Consider the following 24,898-nt stretch of genomic DNA (forward strand, 5'->3'; position numbering starts at 1 on the left):
AACCACATAGTCCTATCTTCTATTGGTTTTACAAACATTTATCTTTTCCTTGAAAACGATCCCAAAAGATACATGAACAATACATTTAGCTAAATATATTGATTAGGTACAAATAATTGTTAGGTATAATAGGTTGGTTTATCCAGCCAAATCGTTGTCTGACCAGAGTCTCGTTCTCGGAGGGCTGGATATAAGGGATTCTATTGTAATGAAAATTTATTACATTTATTAAAAGATTATTAAAAAAAAAATAATTACCTTTTGTTTTAAGCTGAAATAGATCCAACCCATAACTGATATTTTATCCAGTGTCTGAAGGCTTTTTTAGTAATAATTTTGAAAATTGCAGTCACCTTCGACTCTTGCTTCACTCAATGAGTCATACTGAAATTGTTGGCTTAAATTTGATATACATTTTTCGATTTTTCAATAACTTTTTTCACACCACACTCTTGATAAAGTATTAAAGTTAGTATTAAAGAAATCGGAAACTTTACAATATTCAAACATGTCTGTTTAAATTTTCCCAGATCAGATCCTTACCCAGAAATCCCTCATCCTTCTTATCCTTTGACAACGATTCATCGAGCAACAAGTCCAGTGATAGCAAGAATATACAAGATCTGGATCTTATGTTTTGGGAAAGAGGTCGTCAAGATATGGAGGTATAACTTGGCAGGTTTTTAAAACAAAATTGAAACATTTTTTGAAAGATTTTAGTAAAATGCAAACTTTGGATCAGCTATTTTAAGAGCAATTTGAAAAACAAATGTCTAAAGAAAAAAGTGTATGAAACCCAAAAAATTACTAGAAATATCTAAATTTAATGTGTATATACAGGGTGTTCATTTGAAAACTTTCCATATCTGTTGTGTGCAAAGGTAAGGCTTTTAACACTTGTTTGTTCTCAATTCCCCCTAATTTGGACATGCCAAATCCAATAAAATTATTTTCAATTTTGAAAAATGCCCCAAAAGGGCCCAATTTGGGGGGTAGGGGTGCTTTTTGAGAAATTTTTAAAAGTAAACATGGGTTGTGTGATACATCAATTTAAAGCTCTAATCACCCCGATCATTTTGGTGCAAAAAAAGTTTAATTATCTTTAACCGTATTTACAGGGTGGGTCAAAACGTTTTAAAAAAGGACTTTGAAGTTAAGTACCGTATTACCCTAACTACTGAACGGAACAGCGCCAAATTTCTTTCCAAGCTTATTCTTGAGCTACTCTTTAAGATAACTTGTAGTAAGGGCATTTTCCATGTTATTATCTTAATTTTTAAAAAATCTCAAATTTTAAGAATAAAAGAAAGCTGAAAACTCAAAATTCTTAAATAGCAAGGTATGACAAATTCCATACCACGTGAAAGGTCCTTTTTTAACAAACATTTTACGTATTTAAGTTTTCTTTCTATCTCTTACCGTTTAAAAATTGCAGTGGAAAAACATAATTTTCTATGGTAAAATAACTAGTTTTCTAATAAAACACATTGCACTTTGTACAACGATGTAGTAGGATTCATAACAAATTGATCGACTACTTTTACGTGTGTCAGAATTCATCCTGTTCTTTTCTCATTGGTAACTGAGCCAGTTTCAGAAAACTTCCTAACTAAATCATTTACAGCCATATGACTCAATGTTATACCTGGATATCTATTGTTAAAAACTTTGCAGTTATCCTGGAACACTTTTGTTGTGACCAATAAGTAAAAATAAAGTCTATTTTTTTAATTTTACACCATATTTGATTAGGTACTACAGGAAATGGTACTTTTGAAATTAGTACTACCATTGACTAGTCAATGGTACTACAGAAAGCGGCCCACGCTTGGGTTTTTCTCATCAGCTATAAAACTTGTTTTTCACAAAGTAAAACGTAATGACTTGTTTGCCTATCTGCCTAAAAATAATTATGAATTGTTTCCTTCAGTTATTGCACCACTTAATGTGTCTAAAGACGAATTTTGGCTGTTTTATTAGAAAACTAGTTACAATTTTACCATAGAAAATTATGTTTTTCTACTGCAATTTTTAAACGATAAGAGATAGAAAGAAAACTTAAATACGTAAAATGTTTGTTAAAAAAGGACCTTTCACCTGGTATGGAATTTGTCATACCTTGCTATTTAAGAATTTTGAGTTTTCAGCTTTCTTTTATTCTTAAAATTTGAGATTTTTTTAAAATTAGAAAATAACATGGAAAATGCCCTTACTACAAGTTATCTTAAAGAGTAGCTCAAGAATAAGCTTGGAAAGAAATTTGGCGCTGTTCCGTTCAGTAGTTAGGGTAATACGGTACTTAACTTCAAAGTCCTTTTTTAAAACGTTTTGACCCACCCTGTAAATACGGTTAAAGATAATTAAACTTTTTTTGCACCAAAATGATCGGGGTGATTAGAGCTTTAAATTGATGTATCACACAACCCATGTTTACATTTGAAAATTTCTCAAAAAGCACCCCTACCCCCCAAATTGGGCCCTTTTGGGGCATTTTTCAAAATTGAAAATAATTTTATTGGATTTGGCATGTCCAAATTAGGGGGAAATGAGAACAAACAAGTGTTAAAAGCCTTACCTTTGCACACAATAGATATGGAAAGTTTTCAAATGAACACCCTGTATATCTATGCATATCCATAGTGTGGATTATAAATGTAAAAACGTAACACATTTTAATAGACCACTTAACATATTCTAAGGTACACTCAAAATTTGTAGTGGATATGTAGACCCATTTAGTCTTTCCATAACCAGTGAAGAATCTAAAACTGGTTATATGTGTTTTGTGTGGCAACGTTGGTACTTCGGTACCAACAAAATTTTTCTTCTCAGGATGAATTTCACTGTACCTATAACAGATCGTTTTATGGGTCAAACTTTTAAAATATAATAGTTTCGGCCTAAAATTATAATATTTTTTAATCTACACCAGTAGCAGTTTACTAGAGGTCGACATGAGAATAAAGTTTTATATCTATGCTGGAAATTAAACCCGTCACTCCCGCACCAAAGTCCAAGACGCTAACCACTAGGTTAGCAACACACCCAAAACAATTACAACTTTTCTTTACGAGTGGTAACAGATCAGAACACTATTGGTTCTAGTGTGTTCTAACATTACTGTACATAAGAACCACCAGGGTTTATGATTGGAAGGTAGTTTATTTTAATTGTTTTTGTCTCTGTATCACATTTAAATGTTGTTAATTGTTATTACTTGGAGTAGCCCTCCTGCTATCCGTAACCAAAGGGTTTCTATAAGGCTACTTATAAATTCAGAAGTCATCATCATAATTTGATTAAGGAATTGTTGGTTGAGTCTTGTACATTTATTTTATATTGAAGCTAAATAACCTTACTACTTTGAAATAACACTTACTAATTGATTGAATAAAAATTTGTCCTGGGATTAATTCCATTACCATGTACAACACTGATGAATAAAATTATTGATGTCTCGATGCCAAATGTTGATTCCATTGATTGTTGGTTGGCCTTGGAAATGAAACAAAGTATCAATCGCTAAAATTTGATTTCAATATTATTGATCCATCTGTGGTTTATCCTAATAAATAGCTGTATAAAATACTGACTGAACCTCCCTAGGTACCTAGTTAAATTGTAACACCAATATATTTGCATTTATTTATACCACCCTTTATTTTCCATTTAGTTTTGTTAAATATATATCAGTTATAATTTTAAAGATTAAAGATTTCAAGATTCTTTGTTTTGTCATTTACCATGAAATACAGTAATACCACGTCAGATTAGTTAGGCTACATATTAAATACTACATAAGATTTCTACTCAACGAATTGTATAATTTCATCATAGTAGGTAGCAGAATACTTGATGAATATAGCCGTTGGTTGAAATATAGGAGAAAACTAATGTGAGGGTTAAAATTTGTCTTGTTTTTGTTTTACAGCCCCGATCCACAGGAGAAGCAAAGACCAAACCTACCCAGTCTAGTGTGAGAGAACTACGCGGACTAGGTTTGTCCCCCGACCTGGTCGTCTGCCGCAGCGAGAAACCAATCAACCAAGACGTCAAAGATAAAATATCTAACTTTTGCCACGTCCCCCCAGAACAGGTATGCTGTGATATTTATTTTCCTATATTATAATTTGCATTCATAGTTTTGTAACCAGTACTCCCTGTTTTTATGGGCCGAGTGATCTGTGTGGTAATCTAAAAACAGTGAATCACTGTTACAGTTAATGTGCCTGGGAAAATGAGTGATCACAGTGATAAAAAAATACAAAGGTCAGTCTTAAAATAGCATTATCGACTTATCTACCCAACTTGACTTTGACCTGGCTACTTTGGTTTTTGGAATTATTAATTCCTGCCCTAAATTCTGTTTTTAGAACCTCCAAAAAACGTGAAACAAAGAAACCCGAAGGATTTCGATAGTGGAAATATCGTAGATATGCTAAGAAACAATGAACTCTTTCTCCAAATTTTAATAAACACACAAGTGTCATGTTTGAATCATTTCAGGAACTGCACACAATGTTTTTATCAGTAAAAAATCCATTTCTTGTCAAACATTAATGTTGATAAACAAAATTTGAAACAAACTGCCATCAGGTTAACTCGTTCATATTTTGTTTTTTGATTTGATACAAGCCGTCAAAGTACATGTATTCTAATTTGTATTTGTATATTTTTTAAACCTGAAATAATTTTAAAGTTAATCAAACTTAGCACAACCAACATGCTTCAAAGCATCAATGATTTTCATTAGGCACAAATTTGAATGATTTTCTTGAGCAGCTTTAGTTGCTGATGCTTCTAATACCCAAGAATTACATAAAACAGATGAGTTTAGATTTAACAGCTTAGCTTCTCAACATGGTTTAGGCTACAAATACTTAACATTCAGCAATTTTGTGTCCTGGTAAAAAAGCCTGATTCATTCGTGTATGAAGGTTTCAATTTGACGCAAAAAATGGCTAAAACAAAGTTAAATAAAAATTTGGCAAGACACAATTATGTTTTTTTTAAATAATAAAAATAGTTTGGATACCTAATATTAGGCAGTCCATTCAATGTGCAACGCAACTAGTTTCAGTTCCTATGGAGCCATCATTTGGACGTTTTTCTTTATCTTTCAAATTCAAATTCAAATAGTTTATTGCCATTAAGTATACATGTCATACAATAGGCCAGGACAACAACCTCTTTCCATGAGGATTGTCAAATTTAACTGACACAAATGTAAATATTGAAAAAGGGGACACACACACGATACATTTACGGTAACTGATCAGTAACAGCAGTGCAGAGGAAGACAACCGGTCCGAGTTTCCAGTCCAGACTGGTTGAAATTAAAACTTGACTGAAACTAGTTGCACTTTTAATGGATTGCCTAATGGCAGGTATTTGAACCTTTTCCAATATTATTTGGCAATCCAGAGGCCTACAGTGGAGAATGTTTTTGCTGTACACAATACATTACAAGTTTGGTAAAATTATAAATAACAAGACTTTATTTTCTCAACTAAACTGACTAAGTCACAACTTTAAAACATCCTATACGTTTGTGTGGTACAATAATTTAAGTGTGAATAGTATCTTTAACTGCTCTTTTATTTTTTGATGTGTATGTACTGTAAGACTATGTGTATGTAAACCTATTTATGTATTCCTTCGCCTACTGTTCAGTATTATTCAGTGTCGCTGAAATTATAATTGTATCAGCGAGTGTGTCCTATGATTCATCTGATAGCTTATCTTTCTTTATCTTCTGTTTTGTAATATTAACATTCTCTTTGTTGAGACTACAGTTTCTTATCCTATTAATTACTTTTATCTTACTGTTTGTTTTACATTCAGCATTTCATTACCTGTTCTCTAATCAGTTTACTCTTCTGTTTATATATTGCACATTTCTCTGTTTCTGTGCATAGTTGTTATTGTGGGAAGAGTATTTTTTCTAGTTGTTCTATTTACTAGTATTATTCTATCATGTAATAGCCTATTCTTTATGTGTCTATAACGTGTGTTAGACTTATGTGTTTAGAAATATTCTTGTTACAAATAGAATAATATTCTTTAGTACTGAGGATAAATTATTTGACTTCAGTACAACTGCTTAATTTTTCACACTGTGTGTTTTTTTCATCTTCTTGTGCATGTTTGTCATCTTTTCTTAATACTGTAGCTTTGAACATTGCCGTGTACAATATTTTATTTCGAGACATATACACTGACACAGAGAAATTGTTACACCCGAATTATAGTGTTTGTGTTTGAAGTTGTTGTTGTTTGTTAAAATAAAATAAAATGTTGTATAGGTATTTGTAATTTTAGAAATTATTTAAGCGAAATAGATAATCAATCCTGGTAGTGGATAAATACATTTTTAATATCTGGAGCAATCTCTGGTGTTGCCTCCTCGGCCAGGGCTAAGGGTTCGAATCCTGTTCAGTCAGGTCAGGTCACTGACCTTATTATGTGATATTATGTGACTGAGCTTAGTGAGAGAGAACCTAAAATGAACAGTGCCCAAATATTTTAATGCTTGACGGTCGTTAAATAAAAATTAGGACATAGTCTTATCTCAGCTTTTTAATAATCTCAGAAGTGGTAAAAACCTAATTAATTCGACATTTTGGCTTGTAAACTTCTACACAACCAAAAAGTTGATTGGCTTAATGACAGGATGTTGTACTGAAGTGGTATTTAAATCACGAACATGCAGGGCTAAAAATAACAAAGTTATTCATTAATGAGCAAGATTCTCTATCCATCAATATGTGTAAACATCACTATATTTGTTTTGCAATTCTAACTCGCCACTATAATTTGTTTTGGTACAATGAGGTAGATTTAAACTATCTATAATCAATAAATTGTGCATACAATCAATAAAAACTCTTTCTTTTACATATTTATAAAATATATACCTAGCAAACATAAACAACACAATTAATGACACACGGAGTTTATTTCCGGGTATTAACACGTTGAGTGCTATTAGCCTATATCAATTGATGTAGTTGCGCAACCCCCATTACATTAGTTCAGTATGAGCTCAGCCATTGCCGGGCTACGTCCAATCTCGGGGTAACGTAGTACAATCACCGCTCCTCTTTTGTTATTCGTCAGATTGTAATATTTGAATTCCAATTGTGCTCGCTGTTACGGTGCCGTGCCGGGGCTTTGCCCGGGCCTAGCCGCCATTGGCTAGTGCTTGTTGGAATGTCTGCCGCACTCAACATGTTAATACATTTTTGTATTATTATGTATAAAACAGCTTATTCCCTAAATGGGAAATTCGCTTAAAACAGTGTTTGACTAATATTTCAACACATGGACATAAACTCTGCGTGTCACCGATTGTGTTTTAAAATCAAAGGCACTGACAAAGGGTTAAAATATTCCTAAGTGAAAGACCTTGGAACTGAAGATTAATTCTATCTTGACTGTAGGTGGTGTGTATCCATGATCTGTCATCCATTTACCGAGTACCAGTCCTCATGGAGAAGCAGGGAATGGTGGAATTCTTCGTGGAAAGACTTCAGCTCAATGTACAGATGCCGAGGCCTAGGAAACTTATCAACAAATGGAGGGATCTTGCGGACAGGTATTGAGTACAATTTGTTCATTTGAGGATAGATTTTATTTGAGGGAATTGTTTAATTAGTTATACTGTTATAGAACCCATCATATCTGGTCGCTGAATAAACCAACCAACTGTAAAAAAGGATGTAACATACCTAGGCCTAGGGTTTTTAGGATTTTTAGTGAGTATATAAGGCTTACCTGAATGGAAAGTGGTCAAAACTACCATAAGAAACGCTAAACTTTACTCTATATACATAAAAGATTAGATTATTTCCCTGTCACTGACATCATTTTCAACTAAGGAAGAGAGAGTTGTTCAGGCCTAAGAACTTAAGCCTAAGAATATTAGGCATAAAAAGCTTATGTTGTGGGTTTGGGTCCTGGCGTTGGTACCAATATTAATCAGTACAGTCCATTCTACTGCACCAACTCACGCCTTATGTTCCACCTTAGTCATAAAGAACTGAATGCCAGAAACGGCGCGAGCCCTGAGGGCTTAGGTCACATGTTGGCATGACTTGAAGTAATGCGACAAACAATCCCAGGTTTGTGCCTAATTGAGTAGAGGCTTTTTTTGGTCATTAGTCTGATAAATTCTTACACTAAAGTTTTACACTACAGACTGGCTACATGTGTGCGTAAAACATTTTCCCTTCCCTCCGTAAGGAAAAAAAAGGTACATAAGACATAGTGGACAAGTTTTCATCAGATGATTTTTTTCTCAATTTTGCTTTAACACAGACAATTTACAACTGCCAATAAAAACATGTATTTTATTTAATTTTGCGATTAAATCTTGCACATTACTCTTTCAATAAAACTATCCTATCTCCTGATAATTTAAATATACTTGATAATGTACTTTTTTGGGTTGAATCATTGCAGATTGAAGTATCTGCCAGATTAAACTTTATAGGATTTCACATTTTGGAAATTAAATTTCCACCATAATTTCTTGCAGTAGATCATTTATACAATAATGCAATCGCATAATGGGTTCATAGAATGGATGGATAATTGAGCATGTGTTCACACCTGAACAAATATGTAATAGCTAAAAACCAATTGGGCTAAATTTGCATATCATGTTTAATAATTTTTATGTGCAAAAGTGATGTAATAAAATAACTACAAGTAATAGTAGTTGGCTTGAAACTAAAGACAGAAAATTTTAATTAAAAAATAACAACAGCACTTAGGCACAATTAATAATTAATCCACTAATTTGTCAATAATTAAAATAGAATAGCTTTATTCTGATATTTTAAGGTGGAAAATCCTTCAATTCAATAAAAATGTTAATTAAATGTAATTTTTGTTGGTAACGAATTAACATATGTTTCTATTTACATGTTAGAGGACTTATATTTTTAAATCCCCCCCCCCCTAGCACACCCCTACTTCACTCAATATTTGATAGCCTATAAACTTGTAGTTCTTATAGAAAAGAAATAAGTGAAGTTAAAAGGTGTAATAACGGATATTTTTGAAGAATATTTCATTTGGTTACTCTACCTCCAGAATGCTTCTGTTAGTATCCTATCTGTACTACATAGGTCTTTTGATTCTAACTAAGTAAAAATTAGTGCACATACACATTTTCGGATTCCTATTGCATCAGTCGAATTACACAAGTTTATTTCCTAAGCATATTTTCCATATTTTATTCCTGTCAAATAAAAACTGACTAAGATATAAAGTATTATAAAGTAAAACTGCAGGAACTGGGTGTGTGAGGAAGCGACTAGCCTAGTGTGGCTGGTGCAGTAAGATAACATGGGTAGCGTATTTGTCGCCGCGACCTAAAAAGCTCCTTACACATTATTTTTTTGCAAGTGGTCGTGGGCCGTCTTCATTTAATTTAATACATTTCTATTCTTTGTGGCAAACAAGTCGCTTAGTGTGGCTGTAGCTTTAAACAGATATGAGTAAGATTACATTTTCCCTGTATGCTTATAGTTGCATTTGTACAGGGTGGACTCACTACGACGAGATGTGAAGATCAGTTTGGTCGGAAAGTACACCAAGCTGGAAGACTCGTACGCTTCTGTCACCAAAGCACTACAGCATGCAGCCATTGATGTTGGCTACAATCTGAAGATATCGGTTCGTAATTACCTAAGCTATTGGTGTTCAGAGTGAGGTACTTGGGTTTTCAAGGCTTCTGAATCCTGCTTATGAACATTGACTTTTGGTTATGTGATAACTCGTAATTGTTACTGAGTAGGTGTATAGTTGGCAGAAATGTTTACGACGATTTAGAATATTGTCTCAGTAGAGTAGGGAAGCAGGATGAATTCATTTTGAGAATGGGCATATTTAAGCTAGCTTACCTGAGATAATTATAATCCAAGGGCTTCTAGATACACAATAAAAGGTATCAAACTTAGCTTTCACTTTTCACATACATTTGTAGATATATCAGTTACAATCAAGTTTGCACTGTTCGGTATCTACAGCTGTTACTGCTTATCATAACAATACAGTTTATTAATTTAGCACATATGAGGGAGTACCCAAAAAAACACAATTTAAAAGAAATATTTATATATTTACAAATTATTTACACTTCAATCTTATTCCGTTCAAAGTACTGTCGTTGTCTCAGTGGTTTTTCCACTGTTACACAATTATTGAAGTCATATTTTGAAATAGCTTCCAGCTTCTCCTTAGTTTTTTCTTGACATCTTCAATGGTGTGTAATCGTTGTCCTATCATACCTCATTTCATGCGTGAATAAAGAAAACATTCACACGGAGCCAGGTCAGGTAAATATAGTGCTTGTGGTGACTCAACTATCTCGTTTTTAGCCAAAAACAAGCGAAAATTGGTGGCTGTGTGCGCAGCGCAGGTGCATTGTCATGGTGAAAAAACCAGTCTCCTGTCTACCACAGATTGGGTCATTTTTGTCGAACACTGTTGCACAATCTTCGTAAAACTTCAATAGAATTTTCGATAGCCTCATAAAAAGACTTATTCATGGTCTGACGTAAGGGAACAAACTCTGAATGAACAATCCATTTGCATCACAAAAATGAATCAGTATTGTTTTGATGTTTGGTTTGACCTGACGGCAATTTTTGGACAGGGTGAAAATGGCGTCTTCCGTTTCCATGAATGTTGCTTTGTCTCTTGGTTGGACCACAGTCATCTTTGTAAGCTGTTTCACACATTTTTACCCAGTAGAAAACAAAACGTCGCAGCTGCTTGTTCACTTTTTTACCTGCCATTCCAAAAACAAAACACTAGCAAAATGGCGGTTAGAAAAAATGTCACTACAGACGAATACAACCAGCCAGCTTGACAGCAGCGCAGTAGTGCTGAACTAGCAGTGAGTTGCGCCGTACACACTTGGCGACTGAAGCACGTATTATGTGAGCTCCGCCTATGGCAACGCTATTACGATTGTTTCTTCAGTACCCCCTCATATTGTATGATTTTCAATGTATCCATCCATTTTTGTTAACATTTTATGGTTTGGACTTTTTTTAGTTTAGACAAAACGATCCATTTCCAAACGAGAGAGTACTGTATCTTATTCTACTAGAGCTGAGATACATAAATGAGTTTTTCTTGTGTGTAATAAGTATCTCAATTTATTTTTACTATCTGTATTTATGAAGTTTTCTATTCAAAGCTTACAGTTAAGATTTGCAATTGTTTTCAGTACATAGAGGCGGCAGATCTAGAAGATAGTACAAACCATTCAAATCCTGTCCAGTACCATGAAGCCTGGCAACAGCTTTGTAAGAGCGAGTGAGTATCATTGATTATATACTACAATTGAATTTATATAAGTCTATTTATTTTTACCAGTTGTTATTGGTTGTTAGCTTGTGGGTTTGTTGTTGTTTCAAATTTATTTATTCTCATTAGTATACTTTTTGTTATTTTGTCTGTTGTTGTTTAGCTGGTAGGTTTGTTATTGTTGTTGTTATTACATCGTTATTATATTGTTGAATTTATTCTAGTCTATAAGCACAAAATTTGTTATTATTGTCAGGTTTATCAACTATGTATTCTAGTCATTCACTTAGTAATGAACTTGCACAGATTTTGTTCCTATTTGCATTAATGACTGTTAGGAAGCTAAGTTTCTTTTATTTACACATGAACTATCTCATCCTTTCAAACTGTTTACTTTTTGTTCTTGTTAAATGTTACGATATAAGCCAACCTGAGTTGTACTGATTTGATTTGCATGGTTGTAAAATGGAGATGTCCGTTGAAATAAATAAATAAACAATTAAACAATAGATGTTAGGCCTGATGCATTAGACTGTGAATAAGGCAAGCAATAATTTAAGTCGTAAGAGACAAGTACTAAAATGTACCAGTTGCTGCCGGCTCCTTGTATTCATGGAGCAAAATATCTTTTTTCAACACTTCTGTGAAAGTATTGTGCCGATTTAAAAGTCTGAGGTGTCACAGAGATTCGGTCAATATTAATTTGTACATAAATGTTTTGAACTTTAAGTATTTAAACTAAGATATTGTGCCATGATCTTCAGGCCCAAGTTAGCGATGTTGTTGGTTCGGACCCTAGACACTGCCACTACTTTTTATCAGTACAGTTCACCCTTGTGCTGTACTGGCTCACCCCTTGCTTGGTTGAATGATAAGTTCCACGCACAGGCCTCTTTTGCGGGCAAATGCTAGGTAAAAGAGGCCGCCAACCTCTTATAAAAACATAAAAAAAACAATAAAAAAATATTCATAAAATGTCAAAAACCATAATCAAATTTCAAAGATTTTATACTCAATTCAAAATAGGTTTCACCTACCTCTGTCAAATAGTCCAACTATTAAACTGCTCAGTAGCACTTCTTTTGTTGTGAATACAACATTTTCAAAGTTTGCAATGTTCGTCAAAATCTGCTACCATATTACTGAATTAGTCAGGCGCACGGGATTGGTAGAAGACTGAAAGACTACGTCACGTTGTCTCCTCTCCTTTTGTTATCACAGGTGTTATCAGGTCTAGAGTGAGCTGTTTTTGAATTTTTGTCCCACCTTTAAATCCTTGGACACTAGATTCTAGCCGGGAGCTGTTTTACACATTACTTCAGGCTAGTCTTAAAGGGTTGCTGCATTAATATAGATGAAATCCATTGGTGATTGGCAGGATTTGAACCCAGGACCTTCAAGCTCATAAACACCGCGCTCTACCACTGTACCAGCTCGCTCCCCAAACTGTTTTTGAATGTAAAATTGTATTGAGTGAGAACAGATCTGTAACTTTTCATTGAGAATGTGGTCATTGTAACTGTACATTGTTCGTCATTGTACGTTTTATAAATCTCAAAATCCTCCGGGGTGACAAGCTATTGCTATTGGACTATTTTAGGGAACTATATAAAACCTAGGCTTCCAGAGGCCAAAACATGAATTTTGATCTTTAAACAACAGATTCTTTGTTTCAGTGGAGTGATTGTGCCAGGAGGATTCGGCAAACGAGGCATGGAAGGAAAGTTGGCTGCTTGTGCTTGGTGTCGTAAAACCAAAAAACCATTCCTCGGAGTATGCCTTGGACTACAAGCAGCTGTCATTGAATTCTCAAGGTTGGTTACAAACACTTAATTGTCATAAGCTACAGTTACTACTTATATCAAAACTGAACTGAGACTTTTCATCCAAAGTTTTATAACAGTACACAGTAAGCAGCTGATATTATTGTGTCTTTGTAGACGAGAAAGTTTTTATTTACAGAAAAGGCTTGTAAAAATCAGCTTAATTAGCCCAAATACAGGACACTTAAAAAAGGAGTAGGTCTAGTATGAGTTTCTTCTTTAGACTCTCTATGAGCTACATGATACTAGACATGTTTGGCTAGGCACACTACACTTTAACAATAAATATTGGAACAGTTTAAACATTTTACCTACTTAACAAGATTAAAATTCTGTAAAACTGTGTTAAACAGTGTTGTAATTGTATATATGGGTTGTGTTTGATTTATTCTGTATATTTGTTGCTGTAGTGTGGCGAAAACGCGTATACAACTCGATGGGAAGTTGTTAACAGTACATGCGTTAAATCACAAGTCTTATGTCACTGTAAACACTTCCTTTCCAGCCATGTGACTAATATAATCTTTTCGTTCTTAAAAATGTTTGAATAGGCTTAGATTAAGATTATAGTTGTTAAAAAAATATAAGTCATTAATTGTTCAAAAATATACAAATAACATCAATTTATTGGTAAATAATGTGTTTAGTTTAAAAAAAGTAAAAACTGATAACACTGACTGATAAATTGTACACAAATATGACAGAGAAACGTTTTCAATGTTTTGAAAGTGTGACGTTTCTTTAGGAATATCCTGAAGCTAGAGAACGCTAACTCCACAGAGATAGATCCGGAGACAAAACACCCAGTGGTCATAGACATGCCAGAACACACCCAGGGGGACATGGGAGGAACTATGCGGCTGGGCAAGCGGAAGACCATCTTCTGTGACAAACCTCAGTTCACCTCCAAGATCAGTAAGTAGTTTGTGATGTGTCCAAATGTAGGAATAGTTTTGGTTTCAAGATTCGATCGCTGAGTTTCGAGAAGTTTCCGTTTTGATATAAAGTAAGTCACAACCCTTTTGTCTTCGGTTGTCTCTTCTCTAAAGACGTTGTGGATACAAACATTAATTTTTTCTCCTGTCTGCTCTCAAAATAATGTGCAATATCCATCAAAATCCTTAAAGTGAAAAATATTAATCATGTTTCTTATTTTTTTCCCTCACAAAACGTAAAGATAAATAGTAATTTATGTACATTATTAAGTCTCAATACAATTTTTAAGCTGGTAGCAATGGAGCTAACAGATCACCACCAACACTAATGAAATTCTGGACTTTAACAGGAACAAGACTAAGAGGGTTTCAAAATGTTTTATCCATTAATGTTTTAGCCCTTCATCTCAAGGGTCATGATTCAAGAAAGTAATCAAGTTTATTTTTAAACATTAATAAGTGTCTTTGGAATAACAGTCACATCAGCCCTGTTTATAAATTCAGGGAGTACACAGATAGTAGTTGATTATGTTAAACATTACTTTTTATGATCCCTTAAGGTAGTAATGACAACTGCATACGATGTTGTAATTGTGAGGGCAAATTATAAACAGGTTCAGGCTCTTCCTTCTACGTCATAAGTATATTTCCGACACAACATGCTCGCCGTTCAGGCTCTTCCTTCTACGTCATAAGTATATTTCCGACACAACATGCTCGCTGTTCAGGCTCTTCCTTCCTCGTCATAAGTATATTTCCGACACAACATGCTCGCTGTTCAGGCTCTTCCTTCTACGTCATAAGTATATTTCCGACACAACATGCTCGCCGTTTAGGCTCTTCCTTCCTCGTCATAAGTATATTTCCGACACAACATGCTCGCCGTTCAGGCTCTTCCTTCCTCGTCATAAGTATATTTCCGACACAACATGCTCGCTGTTCAGGCTCTTCCTTCCTCGTCATAAGTATATTTCCGACACAACATGCTCGCCGTTCAGGCTCTTCCTTCCTCGTCATAAGTATATTTCCGACACAACATGCTCGCTGTTCAGGCTCTTCCTTCCTCGCCATAAGTATATTTTTTACACAACATTCTCACCATTCAGGCTTTACCTTCTTCGTCATAAGTATATTTCTGACACAACATACTAGTGCTGAAAGTGTATGTTGGTCCCATAATCAACTTTCCTCTGTACCTTACATTTCTGTGGGTACAGCGAAATTCAACTTATGGTAAGCTATCTTATTCCAGTGATGCTCAACCATTTGATAATGCCAACAAAAAACAAACAAAACTATTTGATTTACTTTTTCATTTTATTTTACGTGTAGTTTATAATTGGAGGCTTGATTACATTTCAGGTTTTAAAATACTAACATTCAATGTAACACTGTATTTACTACCACGAATATGCATAAAGTTAAAAGTTGAAATATGTTCAGTGTTTTTGTAGACATTTAACTTCCTCAAATGTATTCAATGCACAATAAGCTTCGGTTGACGGCACGCCGGGTGCCGGGACCCAGAGTCTGCCTCTAATGCATTGTGACTACATGGTGGTCTTTTAAAATTTTGTATGTCCTATTTTCACATCCTAGGATGTTAGGCTCTAGCCGGGGATTTTGTTTCACATTACAGGCTAGGCCCTAGAGGTTGTGGCATTATCACATGGATTAAATCCATTAGTGATTGGGGGGACCTGAACCTGTAACCTCAGGGACTGAAGCCAGTAGAACCAGTAGACCAGGGCACTACTACTACTTTATGATAACTGACCATTTTTGGACAACTGTATTGAATTTATTGATTACTTGTTATTACAGGACAACTATATAGCAACAAGGAGTACATTGAAGAGAGACATCGACACAGGTATGAAGTCAACAAGGACTACGTAGAACAATTGGAGGCTGCAGGGCTCAAGTTTGTTGGTAAGCTGAACAATTCCTTTCAGGTTTTATAACATTAGTAAGGCAGTGTGTGTGACTTAAATACAAACTTTTTAATTTACTAAGTAGGCCTACCTCATTCTTGTACAATTGTTTTGCTTAATACTTTCCACCATTGGCTCTTGGATACTCAAGTACATATCATCTTTAGCTGCAGCCAGTATTGTTAAAATTTAACATGGCTGAGTGAGCCCCACTCATAATGTGTTACTAGACTAGACTTATATTTTATCTTCTATTTTTTTGTTACTGATAATTCATGGGTAAATAATGCGGATGCTTATGTACAAGGATAGGGATCAGCTAGCTTACCTGGTAGATAGAGTCCAGATTAGCTTTGGTAACACATACAAAACACATAAAACAACATAGTAAAATTGAATATTTCGTGGTTTACAATTAGTTTTTTTTTTTCAGTTTGGCTTGGTCAAAAAGCTGGTGTATCCCACAGAAATTTAAATAAGAAAACTCTGTTGGTTTCTCTATTAAACTATCTATTAAACTCTTAAACTATTAACAACTTCTAAATGGTAATGGAATGTGTTGTTCTATCCATAGTCGTAGGACTGAAGCCCGTGTGGACGGGCAAATTCAAGTTTAAAAGATGATGCCGCTAACAACTTAAAAACGAATGTTAAATATAATTTTGGTCCATTCTTAGAGATTAAAAAAAAGTACTTAAAGTTTGTATTTCATGTATTTAAGCATGAAAGCATCCACAAAAGTAGACTAAAGACAGAACTAGTGAAATCATACTCATATTGATGCAGTGCTTACAAAACTTTTCAGTTTAGCAACCTTTTTTGTGACCCATCTATTAGCATAATAGCATAGACAAAAAGAATTAAATATAGACCATTAGCTGTGCTGCGGTTACCATAGGTTCTGGCGCACACCACTGGGAGCGCCATGTAGTTACGGCGTACACGCTACGTAACTACACGGCACTCCAAGCGGTGTGCGCAGGAACATATGGTAACCGCAGCACGGCTGACAGTCTATATTTAATTCTTTTTGTCTATGATAATGATAATAGGCACAACAATAGCGAAAAACCAACACATAATAGCATAATAGGCAATTATTAACATAGTAGACTATTATTATTATAAGTTTATTAATACTATCATGTACACTGAGGAAAATACAACTAAATGAAAACTTGAGGATGATGCTACAGTAGACCCAATTTAGTTCAATTTATTCGTACATATTGTGGCAGACTATTAAGCAATAGCATCTTGTTCATTTTGTGCACTTATTATCAACAGTAGGTTCAAAGAAAAATTTCTTCCTCCTTGTATCTAAAATATATGTACATTTATTACTTTGAACTTTTATCATGAAATCATTAATCTCAGGTAATTGTATTACTTTTTTACTAATTGTTATGGAAATGTGTCAGGCACGGACGAGGTGGGTGAGAGAATGGAGATTCTAGAGTTGGAGGATCACCCGTACTACGTAGCCACCCAGTACCACCCGGAGTATCTGTCCCGGCCTCTCAAACCATCCCCACCCTTCCTAGGACTGATCCTGGCGTCTGTGGGGCGACTCAACACCTTCCTCACTAAGGGCTGCAAATTGTCACCTCGTGAGAGCGACAACGACTCAGACTACATTGACTCAGGTACTGTTCGGACAAATATGGTTCACAACTCCTTTGAGGAAAGATTTTTTAAATGCCAGCCAAACCCTGCCATGGAGGTAAAATTCCATAGGGCTTTTGCACAACTCATATTGTATAACTCAAATGTTTACGGTAAAAATTTGCCCCTTGGGTGTGACGCCAACTTTTCCGGGGTGAAATTCCAGGGGTGTAAAATTTTGCTACACTAGCAATCCTGAAGAATCGTTAGATCAGGTTGACACAGGTTAAAATGTTTTAGTAAATAGGGAAATACAGGGTGAGGCAGTAAAATGGCACAATTTTGAAAAATCACAAATAATTGATTTAGAAAAAAAAGGATAGTCGTTTTAACATAAATCCTAAGTGCATGATTGGAAATTAATGTTTCACCATAAAAATTATTATATTTTTCAATACAGTAGTAAAATGGTGTACTTGGTTTTGCGTTGTTGAATTATGAATTGAAATCAGCCCATGAAGTTTTTTAGCGAATTTCCCTATAGGGAAGTAGCTATTACCGTAGGTGGCACGGTAAGACCTAGACCCGGGACCGATTTACTTTTTCATTTTGATGTCCCCAGAGGCCAAAACCACCATTCGTTCAAATTTTTACCTCCGTGAACGCGATAACTTGAGTAATTTTTGTCCGATTTTGATGAAATTTGGTTTAAAGGTGTAAAGCGGGATAAACTTGAATGAGTTCGCGAACCAGCATGATCGGACCATGGGAACGGGGCTTTACGGGGGGTTTTATGGGGTAAAAATTGGTTTTTCTCACTTTTGACCCTCAACCCAAAATTTCCCAATTTCTCTTTAGACCTTTTTAAAGAGCATAAAAAAACAATTACAGTCCAACCTCAGTATAACGAATCTGAAGGGACCAAACTGAATATTCGTTATATCAAGGATTTTGTTAAAACGAGGTTCGTTATATCGAGGTTAGGTTTGCAGGAATTTCGCTAAGACGAGGTTCAGAACCAGCGTCGGTCAATATATAGGTCAGGATTTGACCTCATTAAAATACAATTAAAGTAGCATAGGCTACAATACTTTACAGTACAGTGTTTACATTGTACAGTGGAACCTAAATTATCCGGCATGGCATAGTAAAGGGGAGGGATCTTGAATATTGCGCAATCATGACAATGGCATTGACCTTGGTACCGGTGAAAAACTGTAAGTTTAAAATCACAGCTTGTTCTAACCCTCCTAAAACCTAGCCAAATACTGTATTGCGTAGTCATAAACCATGTAAAGAACGAAACAAAACAGTAGAAAGTTTTGAAAGCTACTGCTCGCGATAGGCCGGTAGGCTACTTACAGTACAGTACTGATTTATCACAACAGAGTAATGTCAAAAATAATCATTAACTATAGCATTGGTGTTGCTAGTTGAAACAAATCGTATTGAAAACAATAAATTATTAGATAAGTCATTATAAAAATGTATAATAATAGCCAACTTAAGGATAATAAAAACAGTCGTAAATGGAATGTTAAGATAACGATGTTGCTATTCTTTCTCTTTGGGTTTGTTTTTATATTCTTCCTTAGTTTTCTCTTTATCCAAAAATTGTACAATGCACCATAGTTATCCCATATCGCCCAATCACAGCTTACTAAACATTACGTCGTCATCAGTCCTCAGTAAATGAAATCAGTTCAGTTCTCAGTTGCAACATAGCGCGCGCAGCGACAGCAGACAAAGAAGATGTAAAACCGAGCAGACGAATGTTAGCGCAAGCGATGACGTGACCTTTCCATTTCATTTGATAAAGAAACAGATTTTCCCAAAACAATAATTGGGTGGGGGATTTGTTATATCGAGGGAAAGACTAGACAATTCGCTATGCAGAGGTTAAATTCGCAATGTAGAGGTTCTGACAATGACAAATTCGTTATATTGAGGTGTCTTATTTTAGCCGAAATCACGAAAAATTCGTTAAATCAAGGTCGTTGTTATGGTTTGTTCGTTATGTAGAGGTAAAATATACATTGTGTCTTATGGAGAGTTCTAAGGGATTAAAAAAAAATCGTTATATCAAGGAATTTGTTATATCGATGTTCGTTATATCAAGGTTAGACTGTAATTTAGTATATAAAAGTATTTTTGTTCGGTTAATAGTAACGGAGAAAATTAAAAAAATTGTAAATTTAAAATTCCCATGTTATTCTTATGGAGAATATTGTAAAATGTTGTAGTTTGCTTGTTTATGGATATATTTTGTATTTTGATCAAATTTATTTATTTTGTACTAAGCTATCAATATTTTACAAAAAAACACACTTTATTAGTTTCCTTGTAGCAGCAAACCTAGGTACTCGTTAAACCTAATGTTATTAAAATATATTTAATTGAAAATCAATTAAGACAAATGGGAATTCGCTTAGTCGGCAGGTTTGCTGCGGCAGGGGTATTTAGTGATTACATAGCGTCTGCAATCGTTTTATAGCGCTTTGTCCTGCTAGCAGTGGCTTCAAAGTTATTCAACCAAAGGAGGATAGCTTTTCTTGATTCGTCAATAGACTGAGCTCACAGCGGAAAGTGCTCTGAGCACTAACCACACTATCCATGTTTTTGTAATATGCCTTTACAGCAAACGTGTGTTGTGCACTCGTCCAACGCTCCATGGCTACTGAAATTTCCACTTGTCTAGACGCCTATGGTCATGTCCCTCGTACTCTAATAGCTCCCAATTCCTTGTCAGCTGGTTTTGGAATCGTGCTGTTTTACTGCCTCATCCTGTATATGAACATTACAGAATTATCTGAATTAATCTTTTGTATTGGAGATATTCTTTTAGATATTTGAAAGTATCAACAGGGACTGGTATCAGTTGCCAAGTATGATGCAAGTTTGGTGAATCCTGCCAACCAATGACTGTTTTGTTTGGATAAAATCTGACAATGCAGTGAGTGACCCTTCAACACCAACCTTACTCCATAGTTCCGCCTACCTAGAAAATAACCGTATTCTATTGCCTACAAAGCAATCAATTATTGGTGATCATTGTTATGTACGTGTAAAAATGCATATTACTGTGGTTTGAAGTATTGAGATAACCCATAAAGACATAACTGTTTGTGATGTGTTCTCAAATTAGGTATTTTTTGTTGATTCCAGATATATAAACAATAAGTTGATAAAATCTTTATGTTTAATTTAATCCTTTTATTTCAGATATGGAAAGCAACGCCTCCAAAATAACCAACGGAGACGAGGTTAAGTCATCGGAAGGCCAAAGTGCCTCCTCATCTGAATGAGTGTAAACAGTTAGTTCACAGCTACTGGTGAGTTTACAAACGTATGTCTGTTTATACCCTATCTCTGTCCTGTATTTCATTAGTACTGCTGAATTAGCAGTTTGATCTGCAGTGTAGTGGGATTTAAATACTATAGGCTATATAACCTCAATAAAAAAAAATTAATCCTCTCCGTGCGTATCAAGTATCCTGGTACCGAGGTTTTTGTAATGATTATTTATTATGTTCGTCTTTCCGTTTTTGTTGTAATTCAATGTGTGACATCGATGGATTTTTTAACTTTGACAAAATCCTTTGGAACGAAATTTGATGTTCTTGACAGCCGGATGAAGTTTCCATTGGGAACGAAACTGCAGTAACCTACAGACTACTAGGGATCACTCTAACAGTAAATGTGTTTACACCATTATTTATTACTGCACCAGTGATCCGGAGGCTAACAATATGAAAAAAACACAAATCCTTTACCAGATTATCTGGAGCATATTGTCAAATACTTCAATACGTCTGTGACGCATAGCGCTACTCGGCTATATGGCGCGACGACCTCTATCTTACGAGCCTGCCGTTAAAAGTTTCGCTCAGTCTGTCGCCAGCACTCTTTCGCATTACAACAGACATTTGCGAGATTCTCGCTCTCGATTCGCTACCTTCCTCTCAAAAGCAGCCAATTAGGGAGTTGTCGCCTCATTACATTATGGTTTCTCAGATAGGTGTAATTTAGGTGTAGGGAACAATTTTATGATGACAGGCTAAGTTAACTAAAGGGGGGTGCCGGCAGCCTTTTGCCCCTTCGCTGGAAATGAAGGAATATTAATAAATACAGGGTGTCTAGTAGTCGGGAAAATCGGGAAAGTCGGGAATTAGTATTGAATTTCAAAATGGTCTTGAAAAGTCGGGATTTAGTCTTAAATTTGATTTCAAAGTCGGGAATTTCGTTTACGTAACCGCAAAAGCCAATGATGATGTCTACACGGCCTCGGGAAATATTCACGATTTTGCCGCGATAGTGGACGACGACGATGACATTTCCGCGATCGCGGACGACAACGATGACGTATCCGTGACCGCGGGAGACGACGATGATATCTGCTCGGCCGCGGGAAATGTTCATGATTTTGTCACGATCGCGGACGACGACGATGACGTTTCCGTGACCGCGGGAGATGACGATGACGTTTCCGTGACCGCGGGAGATGACGATGACGTTTCCGTGACCGCGGGAGACGACGATGATGTCTACACGGCCGCGGGAAATGTTCCTGATTTTGCCGTGATCGCGGACGATGACGATAACGTTTCCGTGGCCGCGGGAGATGACGGTGATGTCTATACAGCCGCGGGAAATGTTCATGATTTTGCCGCGATCGCGGACGACGACGATGACGTTTCCGTGACCGCGGGAGATGACGATGACGTTTCCGTGACCGCGGGAGATGACGATGACGTTTCCGTGACCGCGGGAGACGACGATGATGTCTACACGGCCGCGGGAAATGTTCATGATTTTGCCGCGATCGCGGACGACGACGATGACGTTTCCGTGACCGCGGGAGACGACGATGACGTTTCCGTGACCGCGGGAGACGACAATGATGTCTACACGGCCGCAGGAAATGTTCATGATTTTGCCGCGATCACGGACGATGACGATGACGTTTCTGAGACCGCGGGAGACGACGATGATGTCATTGATGTTTACAAGGCCGCGGAAAATGTTCATGATTTTGCCGTGATCGCGGACGACGACGATCACGTTTCTGTAACCGCTGCAGTCAATGATGATGTCTAAACGTACGGTACGTGGAAGTTTTCATGATAAAAAAAAACCAAATTCGCTAGTTAGAATTTTTTATTGCTGCATTATTTCTTTACTTGAAAACACCACATTATCATAATACTACTTTATGACAAAGACAGGGGTTGGTGTAGTATTATTCAGAAAATTAGGTTAAGCTATTAAAATTGGTATCGGTATCAAGAATCGAGAATCGATACATTTTGGTATCAACGCCCACTAATTGTTGAAAAAACTAGTCTTGAAAAATCTGGAATTAGTCTTGAAAAGTCTGGAATTAGTCTTGAATTTTATAATGGAAATAAACTAGACACCCTGTAAATAATTGGTCTCGCTTAACGAGCCAATCCATTCATTCTTAACACGTAGAAATACCGAAAACCGACTAGTGAATAGAAACAATCAAACTGAAACCAAACCGATGAAATCAGCAACCAACTTATCACTACCAAATAGCAATCCTTCACCAGATTTTCTGGATAGATCTTGTCACCTCTGATACCTTATGCATTGTACAATATTTAAAAACATTTTCTTTACATTATTATGTGGCCAGCAAAGACAATGCATGGGTGTTATAAGCCCAAGATTTGGTCAGTGAATTCTTCAAGAGAGTAACAGCTCTTCTTCAAAAGCAAATTGGTCAGTCTCTCTTTCAGCGGGTTTTATGGCAAAGTATGTACTTGTTCACAAGCAGTTCAAACATCTATTGATAAAGGGATAAGTCAGCTTCTTCTATAATCAATGAGCTGATTGTCTTGGTGCAATGTTTTTTCCTTGTTTTCAGAGTGAGGATCTGTATAATTGTTTTTATGTGATAGAATTGTCTATTGAAGCTAGGAAGCATAGGCTCCGTGTGTTTTTGTTGCAGCTTCATCGTGTCTAGATGATTCAATTTCATTCAAAGAATCTTTATTTGTTTGTAGCATCGAATACGCATAAATAGTGTCAATGGTGTTGAAAAATTTAAAACAAAGATATCTTAGAATAAACAATGAAAAAATTAACATTACTTCCTACAACTCATTGAAAGAATAAATGGATTTTTTGATGAGGTACTGCTTCAATTTAATTTTGAATTTTTTACTTGATGCTTTTTAGAATTTTGTTATACAATTTCGAACCTGCATATTTCGGTTTCTTTTTTGAAAAGTTCCAGAGGGTGAGAGCTTATTGCAACGCAGCCCCGATTTCTGGTGTTATATTCTGTTCATGATTATTACTGATTAGCTCCAATTCCTGAAATCTATATTTAATGATAAAAATGTTTCGTAAACATATGTTCCATAAACCGTCATTATGTTTTCTAATAAAAAATATTCTTTAACTGAAGTTGCACCATACAGAGATAGCTCAAAGGATATCACTGAATGAATGAAAGAGAAATAAACAACTTTCAGAGATTCTTTTTCTCAATAATTTTTTAACCTAATCAATGCGTAGAAGCCAGAAAAAAATTAGTGAGGGTTCAAAATGAGGGTTCAATTTGAGTATACTTTATATTTCTAAGCCCAAAAATTTCATACTGTCTTTGACTTAAATTTTGTTATTAAATATGGCAACATTAGGTTGAACTATATTTTGAGCTGGTCGATTTTAAAAATAAATAATAATAGTTTTTTCAGGATTCTAGAGCAAATTAAATTGTTGGCATTATAAAAAAAACTGTTTAGATTCTAATTCAGCAACGGTGGAAATTGGTATCATCAGCATACAGCCTCTTGTTCTATGTCAGAACTGATAACAACTTCTTAAGCTACAGCATCTTCCTCAATTATTGTAGCAACTTCCAAGTTTTGAGCAGTGTTCGTCATCTGTAGAGCTTCAATATACTCCACTTTACCATCAGCTGATTTTCATATACAAACTTTTCTCCAGCAACTATTTATTCAAGTAGATTCTTACCGATCAAGACTGAGCAGTCTAATGTGTTAATTCTTGTGCATTTCAGCCAAGATATAATTAATTAGGCTGAGGGTACAAACACACCTCGGTCAGGTCTGGCGTTAGGGAGAGCTTGAAAACTAAGTTTTATAATCAGCTGGGTAACCGAGTAGAAATAGTGCTTACCTATTTATCAGAATTGCTGGTTCGATCCTGAAAGAAGTCAACAATTTTTGAAGGTTCAAAACTGGACCTAGCTGTCCTTGATCATTGGGCTTTATATAAATGA

General features: G+C 35.5%; 1 protein-coding gene across 2 annotated transcripts in view; it reads left to right on the plus strand.

Moving 5' to 3' along the window:
* Window positions 1-24,898, plus strand: part of LOC128998029 (CTP synthase 1) — a 35,291-nt gene that overhangs the window by 5,051 nt on the left and 5,342 nt on the right. The window contains exons 5-13 of one of the 2 annotated variants that reach the window (XM_054423966.1): window positions 3,932-4,096; window positions 7,443-7,597; window positions 9,552-9,684; window positions 11,246-11,334; window positions 13,002-13,139; window positions 13,894-14,063; window positions 15,908-16,015; window positions 17,439-17,663; window positions 20,845-20,968. In XM_054423966.1, coding sequence (XP_054279941.1) covers window positions 3,932-4,096; window positions 7,443-7,597; window positions 9,552-9,684; window positions 11,246-11,334; window positions 13,002-13,139; window positions 13,894-14,063; window positions 15,908-16,015; window positions 17,439-17,663; window positions 20,845-20,927 — 1,266 coding nt within the window. In that variant the 3' untranslated portion in view covers window positions 20,928-20,968. The remainder of the gene's footprint in view (window positions 1-3,931; window positions 4,097-7,442; window positions 7,598-9,551; window positions 9,685-11,245; window positions 11,335-13,001; window positions 13,140-13,893; window positions 14,064-15,907; window positions 16,016-17,438; window positions 17,664-20,844; window positions 20,969-24,898) is intronic. The other variant, XM_054423965.1, reaches the window with a different exon arrangement.

This window comes from Macrosteles quadrilineatus, unplaced genomic scaffold (assembly GCF_028750875.1).
Source record: "Macrosteles quadrilineatus isolate MER2022 unplaced genomic scaffold, UCM_ALF_1.0 Scaffold_7__1_contigs__length_78375512, whole genome shotgun sequence".
In the NCBI taxonomy this organism is placed as follows: Eukaryota; Metazoa; Arthropoda; class Insecta; order Hemiptera; family Cicadellidae; genus Macrosteles; species Macrosteles quadrilineatus.